This window comes from Mirounga angustirostris, unplaced genomic scaffold, assembly GCF_029215605.1.
Source record: "Mirounga angustirostris isolate CCGP_5_RB_7025 unplaced genomic scaffold, mMirAng1.0.hap1 SCAF_4, whole genome shotgun sequence".
Classification (NCBI taxonomy): Eukaryota; Metazoa; Chordata; class Mammalia; order Carnivora; family Phocidae; genus Mirounga; species Mirounga angustirostris.
This window is the reverse complement of record NW_026991712.1, coordinates 128,003,958-128,023,733: the sequence shown is the minus strand read 5'-3', so window position 1 is coordinate 128,023,733 and position 19,776 is coordinate 128,003,958. Positions and strand designations below refer to the sequence as shown.

General features: G+C 35.2%; 1 protein-coding gene across 1 annotated transcript in view; it reads left to right on the top strand.

The window, feature by feature from the left end:
* The window catches only part of MSH4 (mutS homolog 4), a 93,997-nt gene that overhangs the window by 5,300 nt on the left and 68,921 nt on the right, over window positions 1-19,776 (top strand). The window contains exons 2-7 of the mRNA XM_064588969.1: window positions 6,675-6,857; window positions 10,282-10,442; window positions 11,959-12,069; window positions 13,825-13,940; window positions 14,990-15,163; window positions 19,479-19,651. Coding sequence (XP_064445039.1) covers window positions 6,675-6,857; window positions 10,282-10,442; window positions 11,959-12,069; window positions 13,825-13,940; window positions 14,990-15,163; window positions 19,479-19,651 — 918 coding nt within the window. The remainder of the gene's footprint in view (window positions 1-6,674; window positions 6,858-10,281; window positions 10,443-11,958; window positions 12,070-13,824; window positions 13,941-14,989; window positions 15,164-19,478; window positions 19,652-19,776) is intronic.

The following is a 19,776-nucleotide window of genomic DNA, read 5'->3' as shown; positions in this document are numbered from 1 at the left end:
AATTTTTTGAGGAACCTCCACACTGTTTTCCAAAGTGGCTGTACCAACTTGCATTCCCACCAACAGTGTAAGAGGGTTCCTCTTTTTCCACAACCTCTCCAATATTCGTTGTTTCTTGCCTTGTCAATTTTTGCCATTCTAACTGGTGTAAGGTGGTATCTCCATGTGGTTTTGATTTGAATTTCCCTGATGGCTAATGATGATGAACATTTTTTCATGTGTCTGTTAGTCATTTCTATGTCTACTTTTGAAAAGGGTCTGTTCATGTCTTCTGCCCATTTTTTGACTTGATTATTTGTTTTTGGGGTGTTGAGTTTGAGAAGTTCTTTGTATCTTGGATATCAGCCCTTTGTCTATAGTGTCATTTGCAAATATCTTCTCCCATTCTGTGGGTTGCCTCTTTATTTTGTTGATTGTTTCCTTTGCTGTGCAGAAGCTTTTTATCTTGATGAAGTCCCAAAAGTTCATTTTTGCTTTTGTTTCACTTGCCTTTGGGGATGTATCTTGAAAGAAGTTGCAGTGTCTGATGTCGAAGAGGTTACTGCCTATGTTCTCCTCTAGGATTTTGATGGATTCCTGTCTCATATTGAGATCTTTCATCCATTTTGAGTTTATCTTTGTGTATGGTGTTAGAGAATGGTCGAGTTTCATTCTTTTGTATATAACTGTCCAATTTTCCCAGCACCATTTATTGAAGAGACTGTCTTTTTTCCATTGCATATTTTTTCCTCCTTGTCGAAGATTATTTGACCATAAAGTTGAGGGTCCATATCTGGGCTCTCTGTTCTGTTCCATTGGTCTATATGTCCGTTTTTGTGCCAATACCATGCTGTCTTGGTGATCACGGCTTTGTAACATAGCTTGAAATCAGGCAGCGTGATGCCCCCAGCTTTGTTTTTCTTTTTCAACATTTCCTTAGCAATTTGGGGTCTTTTCTGATTCCATACAAATTTTAGGATTGTTTGTTCTAGCACTTTGAAAAATGTCATTGGAATTTTGATTGGCATGGCGTTGAAGGTATAGATTGCTCTGGGTAGCATAGACATTTTAACAATGTTTATTCTTCTGATCCATGAGCATGGAATATTTTTCCATCTTTTTGTGTCTTCTTCAATTTCTTTCATGAGTGGTCTGTAGTTCCTAGAGTATAGATCCTTTACCTCTTTGGTTAGGTTTATTCCGAGGTATCTTATGGTTTTTGGTGCTATTATAAATGGAATAGATTCTCTAATTTCTCTTTCTCCAGTTGCATTGTTATTGTATAAGAAAGCAACTGATTTCTGTGCATTGATTTTGTATCTTGCCACATTACTGAATTGCTGTATGAGTTCTAGTAATTTGGGGGTGGAGTCTTGGATTTTCCATATAAAGTATCATGTCATCTGCAAAGAGAGAGAGTTTGACTTCTTTGCCAATTTGAATACCTTTTATTTCTTTTTGTTGTCTGATTGCTGTTGCTAGGACTTCTAGTACTGTGTTGAACAATAGTGGCGAGAGTGGGCATCCTTGTTGTGTTCCTCATCTTAAGGGAAAGGCTCTCAACTTTTCCCCATTGAGGATGATATTCGCTGTGGGTTTTTCATAGATGGATTTTATGAACTTGAGGAATGTTCCCTCTATCCCTGTACTCTGAAGAGTTTTAATCAGGAAAGGATGCTGTATTTTGTCAAATGCCTTTTCTGCATCAATTGAGAGGACCATATGGTTCTTCTCTCTCCTCTTATTAATGTGTTTTGTCACATTGATTGATTTGCGAATGTTGAACCACCCTTGGATCCCGAGGATCAATCCCACTTGGTTGTGGTGGGTGATCCTTTTAACGTGCTGTTGGATCCTATTAGCTGGGATTTTGTTGAGGATTTTGGAATCCATATTCATCAGGGATATCGGTCTGAAATTCTCCTTTTTGATGAGGTCTTTGCCTGGTTTGGGGATCAAGGTAATGCTTGTCTCATAGAATGAGTCTGGAAGCTTTCTTTCTGTTTCTATTTTTTGAAACAGCTTCAGGAGAATAGGTATTATTTCTTTGAGTGTTTGGTAGAATTCCCCAGGGAATCCATCAGGCCCTGGACTCTTGTGTTTTGGGAGGTTTTTGATCACTGTTTCAGTCTCTTTACTGGTTATTGGCCTATTCAGGTGGTCAATTTCTTCTTGTTTCAGTCTTGGGAGTTTATAGGTTTCCAGGAAGGAATCCATTTCTTCCAGGTTGCTTAATTTATTGGCATATGGTTGTTGATAATAATTTCTAATAATTGTTTCTATTTCCTTGGTGTTGGTCGTGATCTCTCCCCTTTCATTCATAATTTTATTAATTTGGGTCCTTTCTCTTTTCTTTTGGATAAGTCTGGCCAGTGGTTTATCGATCTTATTAATTCTTTCAAAGAACCAGCTTCTAGTTTCGTTGATCTGATCTACTGTGTTTCTGGTTTCTAATTCATTGATCTCTGCTGTAATCTTAATTATATCTCTTCTAATGCATGGCTTAGACATTGTTTGTTGCTTTTTCTCCAGTTCTTTAAGGTGTAGAGTTAGTTGGTGAATTTGGGATTTTTCTATTTTTTTGAGTGAGGCTTGAATGGCTATGTATTTCCCCCTTCGGACCGCCTTTGCAGTATCCCATAGGTTTTGGATGGATATGTTTTTGTTCTCATTGGTTTCCATGAATTGTAAGTGCTTCTTTGATCCTGGTTGACCCAAACATTCTTGAGCAGAGTGGTCTTTAGCTTCTAAGTGTTTGAATTTCTGCCAAATTTTTTCTTGTGATTGAGGTCCAGTTTTAAAGCATTTTGGTCTGAGAATATGCAGGGAATGATCTCAGTCTTTTAGTATTGGTTGAAACCTGATTTGTGATCCAATATGTCGTCTATATGCACTTGAGAAGAATGAGTATTCTGTTGTTTTAGGGTGGAATGTTCTGTATATATCTATGCTCCCGATTCCTATTACAGACTGTCTTCTATGAGGTCCATCTGGTCCACTGTGTCATTCAAAGCTCTTGTTTCTTTGTTGATTTTCTGCTTAGGTGATCTGTCTATTGCTGAGAGTGGAGTATTGAGGTCTTCTATAATTAACATATTATTATCAATATGACTCTTTATTTTGGTTGACAGTTCGCTTATGTAGATGACTGCTCCCATGTTGGGGGCATAGATATTTACAATTGTTAGCTCTTCTTGTTGGATAGACCCTTTAAGAATGATATAGTGTCCTTCTGTGTCTCCAACTACAGTCTTTAGCTTAAAATCTAATTTGTCTGATAAAAGAATTGCTACCCCAGCTTTCTTTTGAGGTCCACTGGCATGGAAGATGGATCTCCATCCCTTCACTTTCAGTCTGGATGTATCTTTAGGTTCAAAATGAGTCTCTTGTAGACAGCATATGGGTGGGTCCTGTCTTTTTATCCAGTCTGCAACCCTGTGCTATTTTATGGGACCACTTAGGCTGTTCATGTTGAGAGTGATTATTGAAAGATAATGAATTTATTGTCATCATGTTGCCTGTGAAGTCCTTGTTTCTATAGATTGTCTCAGTAAATTTCTGTTCTACATCACTCTTGGGGTCTTTCTCCTTTTAGAGAACCCCCTTTAATAATTCTTGCAGGGCCGGCTTAGTGGTCACATATTCTTTCAGTTTCTGCAGCTTTGGAAGCTCTGCATCTCTCCATCCATTTTAAATGACAGCCTTCTTGGATAAAGTATTCTGGCTGCATGTTCTTCTCATTTAGTACCCTGAATATGTCTTGCCAGGCCTTTCTGGCTTGGTCGGTCTCTGTGGATAGGTCTGACTTATTCTGATATTCCTCCCTCTGTACGTAAGGAATCTCTTCCTCCTAACTGCCCTTAAGATGGTTTCCTTGATTCTCAGATATGCAAGTTTTACTATTACATTACGGGGTGTTGGTCTGCTTTCCTTGATCTTGGGAGGGGGTCCTCTCTGCCTCTAGGACACAAATGTTTGTTTCATTCCCCAGATTAAGGAAGTTCTCAGCTATGATTTGCTCAAATATATCTTCTAGTCCTATCTCTTTCTCTGCACTCCCTCAGGGATCCCAATAATTCTGGGATTTTTCATGGTGTCACTTATTTCTCTAATTCTGTTATCTTGGATTTTAAGTTGTTTCTCCCAGGCCTCCTCTTTTTCTTTCTTTTCTATCAATTTGTCTTCTAGATCACTAATTAGTTCTTCTGCCTCGTTTACCCTAGCTGTTAGATTATCTAGATTAGATTGGATCTCATTGATAGCATTTTTAAGTTCTGCCAGCTCAGCTTTCATTTCTGCCCTTAGAGACTGTATGTTGCCATTAATCGATTTCTCCATTCTACCTACCATCTTCATAACTGTTACTTTGAAGTCCGTTTCCGACATCTTTGTTATATCTGTATCCATTTGTAAATCTGTGGCAGAAGTCACAGTCTCTGAGTCTTTCCTATTTTGGGGGTTCCTCCTCCTGGTCATTCTGTTGATGGGTGGTTGTGGGAATGTATAGAGTCCAAATTATTGACCACAATCAAGCAAGATGCACCTGTTTTCTAGGGACCTTAGGGTTGCTGGCCTCTTGTTTTCCCAGCCTGTCTTCTGGGGGAGGGGCCTGCTGCACTGTTACTCAGGCAACCCTGTTTGGACAGAGTTGCCCTGCCCCCTGTGGGGGGGGGATGGGCTCAGTGAAAACCGGTTTTTGGGGGGCTTTTGTTCTCTGGCGGCTTTCCCTGGCAGCTTTCTGCGTCTCTTCCAAAAGTAGAGCAGAAGAGACCGTTTCCAACCCTCTGCCCCAGAACAGAGAGTTCGCAGTCTGTTCTTCAGTGACCTCTCCGGGCCACACTATCTCCATTTCTGTCTGTGGTGCTAAAAACTGCAGCGTCCTGGGTTGTGTGCCCCTCAGCAGCACTCCCAGTCCTTGCCTCCAGGTTGGGACAGTCTCTGCCCTTTGTGCTTCTAAAACTGCCAGTGCCCCTAGTTCACATGTGTGCCCTGCCGCTCTGGGTTTCAGTCCAGGGGGCTGCCCTAATGTCCTTTTCCCACTGCAGCTGGTCTGCGAGTCTGTGCCCCGTCCCCAGTGTGGGAGGCTTTCACGAACCTGCGGTGCAGGATCCCGTTGGCTCCCTCCCCCTTCCGTTTATTTTCCGATATCTGCCCGCGGAATCAGGGCTCCCCACTTCATACCTTGAAACCAACTGCCTATGATATTGTGTTTGTAGAGATCCAGATCTATCTTCTTACACCTCAGGCTGATTTTGTGGGTGTTCAGAGTGCTCTGGTAGATATCCAGCTCAATTCAGGGTACCGGTTGAAATAGGGTCCCCTACTCCTCTGCCATCTTTTCCTGCCCCCTCTGGAAGTAAAGTTTTATTGAAACATAGCCATGCTCCTTCATTTACTGTTGTCTGTGGCTGCTTTCCCAATATAGTGTCTGAGTTGAGTAATTACTACAGACAGTATTGCCCACAAAGCCTAAAATATTTACCATCTGACACTTTATTAAAAATGTCTGCCAAACTGTGCTTTACATTTTAAGAGCAGTTAGGGCACTACATGAAGGTTGAGGGCTATAGATAACTAGAAATAGATATAATAGAGACCAATATAATAGATGAGATGCCCAGAAAAGATGGATAATGCTAATTTGTGAGAGAAGGTAAAAAAGTGTGGAACCCTGGGAAGCCAAAAGTTAAGAGGCAGACAGAGGAAAAAGAATCTGGCAAAGTAAACTACTGGTTTAAGGAGAATCAGAGTTGTCATGGAAGTGAAGGGGAATAGGAGAAAAGAGCCCCTATATGTATATATTTTTAGTATGTTATGTTAATCAGCATACATTACATCATTAGTTTTTGATGTAGTGTTCCATGATTCATTGTTTTCGTATAACACCCAGTGCGCCATGCAGAATGTGCCCTCTTTAATACCCATCACCAGGCTAACCCATCCCCCCACCCCCCTCTAGAACCCTCAGTTTGTTTCTCAGAGTCCATAGTCTCTCATGGTTTGTCTCCCCCTCTGATTTCCCCCCTTCATTCTTCCCCTCCTGCTATCTTCTTCTTTTTTTTTTTTTTTTAACATGTAATGTATTATTTGTTTCAGAGGTACAGGTTTGTGGATGATAGAAACTGGGGAGGGTGTGTGCTATGGTGAGCACTGTGAATTGTGTAAGACAGTTGAATCACAGATTCCCAATATATTTTTAAGAAGTTTTATGTGCCAGGACCCTAAGGTAGGCTGTTCATGTATATTCTTTCTAATTTTATGGCAATTCTGTTTAGTAGGTAATGTATCAATAGGAAAGTGCCTGAATAGGGAAATGAATCCAAGTGAGTCTAAAACTCTTTTTATACTATTTGCCTGGAAGGAAGGAGTTTCAATGAAGTTAAATCAAAAGAGGAAAAGAGGTTTTGTAATTGTTATATAAAGAAAACATATATATTTGAAGATTAGAAGGTAGTTTATGATTTTTACCAAGAGTAATCTCCACTTATAGAAGCATATTAGCAAGTACTTTTCCTTATATTTTAGTATAAGATTATTTATCAGTAATGCCATTAAAGTTGTCATAATTTGCTGTATTTTTAAAAGTCATCAGATAAAGTTTTATAGAAAGTGAACATGATATAAATTATAGTGATTAAAATATCATTGCATAATTCTGAATCTTTAAGAACTGATATTTAGTTTTTGGAATTTAGGTTCATACTTTGGAAACAAAAGATCTAATGCAGAAAACCCATTTGCATCAAATTTTACTTTTGGTACAAGCTCGGCTTCTGCACAAGATAGTAATTATCCTCAAATACTGAAAACTCCATTGCCTACTGGAAATCCCCAGAGATCAGGTTATAAAAGTTGGACACCACAAATGGGATATTCAGGTAAAATGAAAATGAGTGGAATGTTTACCTAGATGACTTTGAAACTATTAAGGTTTGTAAATTATAAATTAGGGTGGTTAAGCTCATTTGACGTTATTTGTAACTGACACAGATGACTGAAAGAAAAATACTTCAGTTTACCCATATCCATAATTTGAGGTTAAGTTAATGCTACGTAGTTTCTGATACTATTTGTTAATAAATGCAGGTTTGTGTTATTTTAACTATTCTGACAAAAAAGTAAAAGAGAAAACTCTCCCTTTTATACATAATATTTACTTAAATCTAGCAGTTGATCCTGATAGTATTATTGTGCAGGGGTTTTTTTTCCATACTTAAATTTTAGTTTTTATCTAAATCTAGTTTTTCTTGAGGGGAAAATGAATGAAATAGTTCTTCATCTGTAAGTGTTCTCTAAGGTACATGCAGTAGAATTTCTTGGATACAGGACATGTGAATGTATACATTTATAAGATAATAACAAATTGTTTTCTAAATGCTTCTACCAGTGTACACTATTACTAGCAACATGTGAGAGTTCTTGTTGATCTGCATCCTCTCCAACAGTTGGTATTGTCAGACTTCTTAATATTTACCAGTCTAGCAGTTGTAAGATACTAATTGTAGTCTGAATTTGTATTTTCCTGGTTATTAATGAAGTTGATTATCTTTTGTGTGCTTTTTGACCATATAGTTTTCATTTTTTTGTGAAATGACTGTTCATGTGTTTTACCTATTTTTCTTTAGATTTATTTTTCTAGATTTGTAGAAATTCTTTATATATTCTGAATATATATTCAGAGTATATATTCTTTTGATGAATACATATATTGTGTATATCTTCTCTAGGTTATGGCTTGTCTTCCTCCTTTTTTTATGATGTTCTTTGATGAACAGAAGTTCTTAATTTTATACATTTTTAGTAAATGTTCTGCTGCACTTGTTTTTTCTTTTTATCTTTACAGTTGTGTTTTATATGTGTTTATTAGGTCTTTTCCTTTCTTTCTTTCTTTTTTAATAAACTACACTGGTTGTGGGGCTTAAACTCATGACCCTGAGATTAAGAGTCACATGCTCTATCCACTGAGCCAACCAGGTGCCCATTAGGTCCTTTCTTTAATTGTGTTGTTTAAGTCTGTATCACTAAAGACTTCTTTGTAGAGGTATATTAAAAACTCCCATTATGATTGTGGACTTGTCTATTTCTCTAGTAGTTCTGTTAATTTTTTGTTTTGCATATTTTGAAGCTATTTTAGTAAGAGCCTAAAAATTTAGCACTGTTATGTTGTAATAGGAAATGATTCTTCATTTCTAAATATACTTTTTGCTTTAACGTATATTTTGTCTGCTATTAATACAACAATTCCTTTTCTTTAGGTTACTGTTTATATGATATATATTTAAAAAATTTTTGACTTCCAAACTTTTACCCTCAGGCCTTTGTACATGGTATTTCCTATGCTTAGGAACACTTTCTTCCCCTCTTCATACAGTCAACTCTTATTTATTTCTCAAGTCTAAGCTTAAATGTTACATCTTACAGAAAGCTTTCTGTAATCCTATAAGTCTAGGCTGATTCTCTCTACTACGTGCTCCCATTTCACTTTGCATTTTACTAATAATATTGGTATTTAATTGTCTTTTTCTCTGCTGCTCTATAAATTCCATGAAGGCAGAGACTATAGCAGTCTGGATCTAATTTGAAGATAGAACCATATAATGATTTAAACAAGGGAGATTTAACATAAAGAATTATTAAACTATGATAACAAAGTCACTGTAGGATATAAGAAAACTCTGTAAGGTACTCTAGAACTGAGGGGAGGCCCAAGAGGTCCTATTTGGAAGCACGCTCTTTTCAGGGCTCATCTCCAAGTCTGGGGTATAGATCTCCTTGGAGAAAGTCAAGTTGAACCTACTAAATGGCAGAGGCTGCAGGTTTGCCAGGCAAGGATTGGTCCACTGTCCCCCTGGGAAGTGGTGCTATATGGGGCATTTAATGTTGATCAGATTAGGTACTCACAGTGTGGTTGGCCAGGTTAGCCTTGGTAAGAGGAAGTTCATGATGTTGAGCCCATGCATATCCTTGCCACCATGGCTGCTTTGTTCATAGGTCTACTAAAGAAGCACTGGGGTGGCTGGGAAAAGAGGCTAGTTGACATCTGCAGAGTGTAGCATTTTGTCTACCTGATTATTAAGAGTCCCCTCTATAGTAGTTGCCCTTTAGTGGGTGGGCATTCACATGAGACATAAATATTTTCGAAGTTTATGCCCATTCAAAGAGGTTCATCTGCATACTTTCCCCAAGCTTTCCTTTTTATTATCTTCTAGTTCTATTTCTTCCAAGTCCCTATCCAGCTAGACCATTACCAACTGCTTATGAATGAGTCTAAATCTGTACTTCTGGTATAGTACTACCTCATTCCAGACATGGTAGATAACCAAAGGTACTGCTCAAAGTTCTGCTCAACAAAAGATCAAAGTGAACAAAACAGCTAAAAAAATTAGAATAAAATAGTAATGCATATCAAATATCTCACAGTGAAAGAGGAGTTTCATAGCAGAAAAGCAATGGAAGAAATTAGAAAGGAAAAAGATTGTGTATACAAAAGCAGAAATCTTTGAGAGATCAAGATTGGTAGCAACTATAAATCATTTTCATTGATTTATAATATTTTATTCTTTATAAAATGCATTCATATATATAATCCCATTTGATCCATTCATACCAGCTCTTGAGTTAGGCAGGGCAGTTACTACATTTTGTGATTTTTGATTATTTATTATGAAGTAATTTGCTCAAATTCATATAGCTTTTAAACGATAGAGTAGGATAAATAATCTAGGTTTTCTCATCCCAAATTCAGTGTTCCTTCATAACTCCATTCCAATGAAATGCAAAATGGGGGAATGTATAAATTATTTCTAATTTTGAAGTTAAGTTTTGGCAAAATACTTTGAGAATTAACATTTTTATTTGGTCGGGATATTAAAAGTTGTTTTTTAATGAGGAAAAAAAAGTTATTTCCTTGGATATTAAGAGCCATGTCCTAAACTTGGTGCTTTGAGATCTTATTAGAAAGAATGAGAACAAGCGTGGAGGACACGGGGAAGGGAGGGAAAACTGGGAAGAAATCAGAGAGGGAGACAAACCATGAGAGACTCTGGACTCCGGGAAACAAACTGAGGGGTGTGCAGGGGAGGGGTTGGGGAGTTAGGGTAACAGTGTGATGGGTATTAAGGAGGGCATGTGTGGTGATGAGCACTGGATATTATATGCAACTAATGAATCGTTGAACATTACATCAAAAACTAACGATGTACTACTATATGTTGGCTAACTGAACATAATAAAAAAAAAGGAAAGAATGAGAACATACTATTATTAATTTTTATACATTTTCTTTTTTAAAAAATTTAACAGCTACATCGTCATCTGCAGTTTCAACACACTCCCCATCAGTTATTGTAGCTGTTGTAGAAGGTAGAGGACTTGCCAGAGGTGAAATAGGAATGGCAAGTATTGATTTAAAAAGCCCACAAATTATATTATCTCAGTTTGCAGACAATACAACATATGCGAAGGTAAGTATTTATACTGTTAGAAAATGGTTGACCTAGTGAGCACTATGTAGATTTTCAAGTCACTACTTTCCTAATTAGTTTACTTTTTCATGGAATAAAGTTTATTCACAATTGTTCTAATGTAGGCTACTCTGAATTAAAACTGTTTTACATCTGATTTTAATTTTTTTAATGTATTTTGTCCTAAAAATAATGTGCTTTGCTGTTATATGAACATTTCAAATTACTGTTAATTTCTAAAATTAACCTCTTCAAATTAATAGTTCTTGGACTCATTCCAAAGATTATATATTAATAATGCTATTGCCAAAGTTGTTTCACTGAACAGTATTTGAATTCTTTTTCCAGAGTTCAGGGAAACTGGTCTTTTAGGTCAGTCATAATTTAGCCTCTTCTTGCCTTCACTTCCTATCACTTATCATTAATTTGGGCCACTGGCCTATTGTCATGGAAATTTCTGTCATTTACCAGGTAGATGTAATCTGCTTTTAATCTCTATATTCTAAAAAGTTAGTTGACCCAATTTCTGTTATTAAATATATATATGCTATGTTATTTTTAGCATTTTATTGTTTTTTTTTTTTCCTTTTCCTAATTCCTCTTTATGGTTTCTCAGTACATAGATTTCCTTTTCCTACCTAATAATTAATTGTTTTAACATAGCTAACAACCTACATGATACTAGTACTGCATGTAACATTATCTCTGGGTATTTCACATTTTTATGCAATTTAAAAAAACATAGGAAAAAGCTTTTTTTAAAAACAAATGTTTGGCAAATTGATTAAGAATTTCTGTGTCTGGGGGCGCTGGGTGGCTCAGTTGTTTAACATCTGCTTTTGGCTCAGGTCATGATCCCAGGACCCTGGGATGAAGCCCCACATCAAACTCCCGCTCAGCGGGAAGTCTGCTTCTCCTTCTCCTTCTGCCCCTCTCCCTCACTCATATTCGCGCGCTCTCTCTCTCTCTCTCAAATAAATAAATAAAATCTTTAAAAAAAAAAAAAAAGAATTTCTGTGTCTGGGATAGTTCTAAGAAATGCACCTATATTGTGAAAAGAATAAGTTGTAAAACATATGTTTCTCATCTGTGTTTCTATACTGTTCAACTTCTAAGCTGTACCAGTGTGGTCATAATGATTGAATCACCATAGTTATACTTTTGAATGTGTTTATGTTTTTTATGGAGATGGATAGAATACCAAATAGAAGAATTAATTTTAAAACATCTTATATTAGGAATATATATCTGATAAGTTCAAATTAATTTTTGAGCTTAGAGCTGTTACAAATTATTGTGAAGTAAAATATAACCTATGTTTATTATATTTTATATATATGATATATTTATATTCATATAGCATATATGTGTAATATATCACTTTTAGAAATATACCTTAACTGACGTATCTGTGAATTAATTTTAAGTACTTATCTCTCAGAAAAATATGCCACTTGTTTGGTTTTAGAGAATCCTAAGCTTACATTTAAGAAATTATTTATTCAAATTATTTTAGGTGATTACTAAACTCAAAATTTTATCACCTTTGGAAATAATAATGTCAAATACTGCTTGTGTTGTGGGGAATTCAACTAAGTTGTTTACTCTGATCACAGAAAATTTCAAGGTGAGTGATTTTTATTCTCAATAGTAACATTCAAGTCTTACCTTATTTAAAATCCATTCTATAATAGCATTCTGGAGAACAATAATTTGAAAAACTTTATATTTACCCTAAAGTACTCACTAAATACAAGTCCTAAACTAATGGACAGTTAATACATAAAATGAAAATGACAGGGCATCCACTTACTTGATTTGGCACCCTTGATCTACCTTAAACACCATCTTTTTTTTTTAATTGTAGGTTACTTCTGTGAGGTTTAAGATAATTATGATGGCTACAGATTGATGTGATCTCAGCTTATCGAATTCAGAGAAAAAATATATTCTTTCTTCCAGTGTCCATATATAAATTCCAGGGAAGGACCCTAATGGGTCCTGCTTTGTTCATACTCCCACATATTAGACTAATTACAGTTTCTCAGGGTAGAAGCACTATGATTGATTAATCCCTGGTCATTTGCTTTCTGTGGGGATACAGGGCTCTGTAACTGACAGTTACCAAACCCACATGGAATGTAAAATAGATGAGTCCTTCAAAGGCAAAAACAGCATATATTCACTACACTTGAGATGTAGGGCAGTATGGCATAGTGCTTAAGAATAGAGGAGTCAGACTGTGCTTGTTTCAGATCTTGACTCTACATGATCTTGTACAAGTTAAGTTACTTAAGTTTTTTTCATCAGTAAAATAGGGACAATAATCTACCTCTTAGAGAATTGGTATTTTATATAACATAATTAGAGAAATGACCTCATTGATTTAAGGTTACTTTTGGGCAAAGCCCTAAAGGAAGTGAGAGACAGAGCCATAGAACTATTGGGGTAAAAGTATTATAAGCAGAGGGGAAAAACCAGTATTATTATTATTGTCATTATTACCACACTTATCATAAAAAAAACCTTCATTAGAAGAGAAGCACTATGAAGTGGAAGGACTTTGTAGCCAGAGAAGTCTAAATTCAAGTCTCAGTTCTGGCACGTATCAAATGTATGATGTTAGAAAAACTACTTGACTTTTTAGAATTTTACTTGTAAGAAAATTGTAGTTAAAACAAGACTTACATCGTGGAGTTATTGTGATGATTAACTGAGATAATTTAAAACAGTCTTGGTGCATAACAAATTCCCTATCTCCTCATGAATTTTTTTTTTCCCTGTCTTACAGCTCTTTCATAGTCCATTGTTATTATATTATCTTTCTTACATATTGTTTTTATTCAGAGGAGGTAAACCTTTTACTCTACAACTTCATGCTTTTTTTCCTACTCCTTTAAAAAAGTTTCATTATCTCCTTTTCTTCTAAATAAATTCACCTTATGTATATAACATCTCATAGATTTGGTAGCTGGAATTGATATTTTTTTCCTCTGCAGCTAATACATTATAAGGATCTACTCTATCTCAATTATGGTATAGAATATGTAACACCAAATGTAAAACCTGGGTGGTGATGTTGCTGTAGAATAAAGTTAATAGAAGGCAGAGGCTCTCATGTTTATTTTTTATTATTGTACCTACCACATTCAGTTAAATGTCATGTGAATATGGTCTAATAAGAGCTATAAACTGCTGTGATTCACTTAGTAAAATAGATAATCATTCTTTTTTTGTAAATCATTAAGAAAATATCTTATTTAACTCTGGAAAATAATAAATAATAAAAAATAAACTTTATATGACATTGAAGCCACCTAAGCAGTTTTGGGGCAACTGCATGAAACTTAAAATTTATTTTGAAATTAAAACTTCTTTTCAGAATGTTAATTTTACTACTATCCAAAGGAAATACTTCAATGAAACAAAAGGACTAGAGTACATTGAACAGTTATGCATAACAGAATTCAGCACTGTCCTAATGGAGGTTCAGTCCAAGTAAGTTATGACTTAAGGAAAATGTTAAGTCTGTAGTGTGAGTTCCATGAGGGCAAGGTCTTTTGTTCATTTTGTTTTCTGCTGTATCCCTAGAAAAGTGCCTGACTTACAATACATACTCCATAATTATTGAAATAGTAAAATAGTTAACTAAAATTTATATACAAGGCATATTTTGCTAACTTAATTTATACAGAATTTTTCCAAATTGGTCATAATCTGTTGCCATTATGGTTGCTGCTCACTTTACTTTGGAGTGAATTGCTCAAGTAGCTACAGTAACCTAGAAATGTGAGACACCGAGCTGTAGTCCTGTTATTTCATACATGTACTCCTAAGAGATTCAGCTAGGACAGGGAATGATATTTTTAAAAAGGATTTTTTTTAAAAGATTTTATTTATTTGATAGAGAGAGAACACAAGTAGGGGCAGCTGCAGGCAGAGGGAGAGGGAGAAGCAGACTTCCTCCTGAGCAGGGAGCCCAACGTGGGGCTCTATCCCAGGACCCCGAGATCATGACCTGAGCCGAAGGCAGATGCTTAACAGACTGAGCCACCCAGGCACCCTAGAAAGGGTATTTTTTAGAACATAGTAAATAGATACTTTCTTTGAGCTGGGTTGGACTAGTTGTGTATTCAGTTAATCACAGTAACTAAGCTCACCAAGATCATAACATACTTTTCTATACATAGGAACCTTCTAACTCTGTCAGACCTTTTCAACATTATTTGAATTCTTAGTATGGTACATTGACACAAGTTACCACTGAATATTGTCTTCCAGCCTGTGATTTATTGGAGTTGTTAAGTGTCAGACTTCAGAAAATTGTCTATCAACTTTTATGTTTTAGAGGTTATTTTGTTAGTTTTCAAAAGTAAAGAGCACTGAAAAAAAAATAAAGAGCACTGGGTGTGCTTTTCCCTTTGAATTTAAGCAGTGCTATGCAAATATTTATAATTTTCCTAATAATAGGGTGAAATAAATGTTTTATAGCAATACTTTGTTTTATTCTAAAGATTTACAGTGAAGTGTCATTGGTCACCTTTCAGGTATTACTGCCTTGCAGCTGTTGCAGCTTTATTAAAATATGTAGAATTTATTCAAAATTCAGTTTATGCACCAAAATCGCTGAAGATTTGTTTCCAGGGTAGTGAACAGACAGCCATGATAGATTCATCATCAGCCCAAAACCTTGAATTACTAATTAATAATCAAGACTGTAGGTAAGATCATCTAAATTTTTTTCTTACAAAATATATGTGTATTTTATTATGTCCTATTTTTCTATGAATAGTTATTTTACATTTCTGTAAATTGATATAGAAATATTGAATAAACATACCTTCAATCATTGTACCATTGTTGCTGAACTGCTCAGATGTTTCACGAAAGTCGAATTTTAAAAAAGTATTTGTATGAAACAACAAAAAACAACCCATTTCAAAACTAGGCAAAGGACTTGAATGGACATTTCTCCAAAGAAGATATCCAAATGGCCAATAAGCACAGTCATTATGGAAATGCAAATCAAAACCCACAGTTACTACTTCACACTCATTAAGATGGTTATTATCAAGTAAGTAGAAAATAAGTGTTGGCAAAGATGTGGAGAAATTGGAACCCTGGTACATTTATCATGAGAATATAAAATGATACAGTCATTTTTGGAAACAGTATGGTGATTCCTCAAAGAAAGTTAAACATAGAATTACCATATGATTCAGCATTCTACTTCTAAGTGCGCATACCGAGAAGAATTGAAAGCAGAGACTCAAAGAGATACTTGCAGACAAGTGTTCACAGCAGCATTATTCACAGTAGCCAAAAGGTGAAAATAAACCTAATGTCCATCAGTGAGTGACTGACTAGATAAACAAAATAAGGTATATACATAATGTACAATGGAATACCATTCAACCTTATGAGTGAAATTCTGATATATGCCACAAGATGTATGAACCTTGAAGACATTGTACTAAGTGCAATAAGCCAAACACAAAAGGAAAAATATTTTATAATTCCACTTAGATACCTAGACTAGGCAAATTCATAGAGACAGAAAGTAGACAAAAATTATCAGGGACTTGGAACAGTAGGGAGTAGGTAGTTACTGTTTGGTGGATTCAGAGTTTCTGCTTGGGATGATGAAAAAGTTCTGGAAATGGGTAATGACAGTTGTACAATATTGTGGATGTATCTAACAACACTGAATTATGTACTTAAAATGTTTAAAATGGTAAAATTTATGTTATGTGTGTTTTACCACAATAAAAAGAAATTGTATCCAGACTACCACAAAATTGGAATGACCAGCTTTATTAAAAGCATCAAGTACAGGAAATTTAAGGGGCTATATAATTATTTGAGAAGGTAAAAATAGTTGAATCAACTTGGTCTGTGGTGTATGACTAGATTGCTGGTTTTACTGGCTTATTATTAACTTTAGTTAGAGTACCAGGAATATGAATGGTGAGCATGAGAGAGAGAGAGAGAGATAGGGAGAGGCACAGACAGACACAGAGTGTTTATAGATTTCATAGTAGGGTACTTCAACTAGAATTAACACATTAATAGAAAATAATATAATCAACATGGTGATGGTGAGGCAGAAATGCATTAATACGGGGTTGGTTTGGTACAAAGAATGAGGAATTACAGTGTAGAGGTGGAAACACATAGTATTATTAATATGTACTAAGTATGGTGATAAAATTTGCATAAAAATGATGGGATCATAGCAGAGAGAGAGTTAATTGGGCTTGGGTTAAGGGTAAAAGGGAAGTAGTTAGGAAAGGCTTTCTAGAGGAGATAATACCTGAGGTAAGTTTTGAAATATAAACATAAATATAAGTAATCTAGATGAAGTAGAAAAGGTGGTAAGACAGTAAGTCTCAAAAGCATGATTTTCATTATAACAATATGGTATGTGCAAGGAAACTAAAGCTATTTAATATTACTGATTGGTAAAGTGCAAGTTCGGAGTAAGTAAGCTTGGAGTAGTTAAATAATCAGCTTTTGGTAATTAAATATAACATTAGACATCAATGAAAGGGATAAACTTAAAATGGTTATGATTTTTAGTATTAAGAGTATTGAAGGGAATAAAGAGTACTTTAGACAATTGAAACCTTAAGGTGCTCAGTGCAAATTTAGAGCCATAGTTGTTTAAATATCTCTATTACTTTGTATATTCTTATTTTGGCTTCACTTTCCATTATGTGAAATTGCCAGACATTATTTGCTGTTGCAAACTTAGAAACATAGGCTGTCTAATTTTGTTAATTACTTATACTCTAATCATCAAGAGCAGTTTAAATCTATCTAGGTACTGTTGATACTACTTTTAGTAAGAGTAGTACTGTATGTAACACTTTTAGTTATCCATCAGTATAGTAGGCTCAGTTCCTTTGCAGTTCCATTGGCTAATGATGGTCTAAAATTACAACCTTAAAGAATTTATAGTTAATTGTAGCTATTATTCCTTTTCAATTTAGTCAATAAGGAATTTTTTTCTTCTTGCTACTTAAAAAGGATTAAAATAATATTATTTGGAAAAATTACTCTGTCATTTACTTTCTATGTTATAATAACATAGAGTAACAGAGAGAGTCAATAACCAAGGCTGATAATTACTACAAAGTGTTTATACTTTGTCACATTTAATAGTTCATCATTATTTATCATTATCATTGTCAAACATTGCTTGAGTTCCAGCTATATATTACATGATAGGATATTTGACCTCTAGGAGTTCATATTATAGTTGAAAAGGAGAAATTGAGAAGCCTTTTCATAGACTTGAAGCAAAGAATTTCAGGTTAAAAGATGGATATTCTACCTGCTGAACTATCTGAATAGCTCTAACACTTCTGTAGACTTGTCACCTGTTCAGAGCAGTTTCACTCTTTGATTTCTATAGCAAATGGCAGGTTTGGGTATGCTGCTCACTTCCTTGGTTCCTGTAGAAGCCCAGTTCTCAAAAAGTAAATGCCTGGGATGACTCTACTCCCACCCCTGACCAGGACTTGATTTGAGTAGTTCTCTAAAAATTTGTTTAAATTGATATACCAGGGCACCTGGCTGGCTCAGTTGGTAGAGCATATTTGGTCTCAAGGTTGTGACTTCAAGCCCTACATTGGGGGTAAAGTTTACTTAAAAAAAATTGATATACCAAAAATCTGCTAGTCCAATGACTAAATTAAGAGTCATTCTTGTTTTCTACCCTCTCTTAACCCGGATTCAGTCCACTAGTAAATCCCCTTGACTCAACCTTTAGAATACATACCAATTCTGGATCACATCTTACCATTTCCAAGGCTACAGTCCTAACCATTACCAACATCATTTTAGCCTGGACTACTATAATTACCCCTACCTTGTTTCTCTGCCTTCTTTTTACCCTCCTACATTTATTTAGTCTATTCTTGATCTAGTGGGCAGACTGTGATCCTTTTAAACTAGAAATCAGATGTTGGAACTCTGCTGCTGAAAATCTTCCAGTGGCTCCCATTACATTTAGAATAGAGTCCGGACTCTTTACCATGGCCTACAAGGACTTCTATGTACTGGTCTCTGTCAGCTTCTTCATCTCCCTCCATTTTCTTTCACTTGCAGAGTTCCATCACACTTGATCTTCTTTCTGGTTCTAGATCCAAAAAGACTTCCTGGGCTTAAATTACTGTTCTGCTTGGCCCTTTTTAACTGATAACTCTTTTCTTGTTATTTAATTATTAGGAAATCTTAGACAAGTAAGTTAATTTCTTTGCACTTCAGTTCCTTCCCTTGTAAAATGTGGTTAAATCTAGCATCTACTTCACACTGGTTATTAGAATTAAATAAGTTAATATATGTAAAGTGCTTAGAATATTGCCTGGCACATACTTAGTGTTCAATATATGTTACCTATGCTCACCATCATTGTCACCATCATCTGCATCCCATCATCATCTTTGCATGGACACCTTTTGAATTCAACTACCAAATGCATATATAGGTCTCTCTCAACCAACTTAACTAAAGCAACCCTCCTGGTCATTCTCTATGCAGTCCTGTTCTGTTTAACACTTTCTGTACCTGAAATTATTTTCTTTCTCTTTTATTTGTAATTCTCTTAACTTCTTAAATTAGAACAAAGTGATTAGTCACTTTTTTAAATGTAAAAGCTCTTTTCCCCTATAAAAGATATATTACTGTTATCTTGCTATTATTGATGGAATGCCATGGAGTAGAACATTTTATATTAGTCTGAATATTCCAGCTGACCTATGAAAAAAGTCATTAACTAAATGCAAGAAGATACTGTTAATTAAAGCCTTGTTCATTGATAGCGTACTTGGGATCTTATTTGAAATATATATTCTCAGGCCTCATCTCAGACTTACTCATCTCAGACTTAGAATTCCCTGTGTGATTTGTATGCACATTAAAGTTTGAGAATCACTACTGTAGATTATAGGATTATTTAGGAAGTTAAATGGTAACTTTTTTTGATTTTTCCTTGTATACTTAATGAAATTTTCCTAATTTGTATTTTCAAAGGAATAATCACACACTCTTTGGTGTTCTAAATTATACTAAGACTCCTGGAGGAAGTAGAAGACTTCGTTCTAATATATTAGAACCTCTAGTTGATATTGAAACCATTAACATGAGATTAGATTGTGTTCAAGAACTACTTCAAGATGAGGAGCTCTTTTTTGGACTTCAGTCAGGTAAATGAATATCACCTAATTTTATGAATACAAATTATTAAAAAATACATTGTCTTTTTATAAGAATACTAGTCATATTGGATTAAGTCTCATCCTAATAACATTATCTTAACTTACATCTGCAA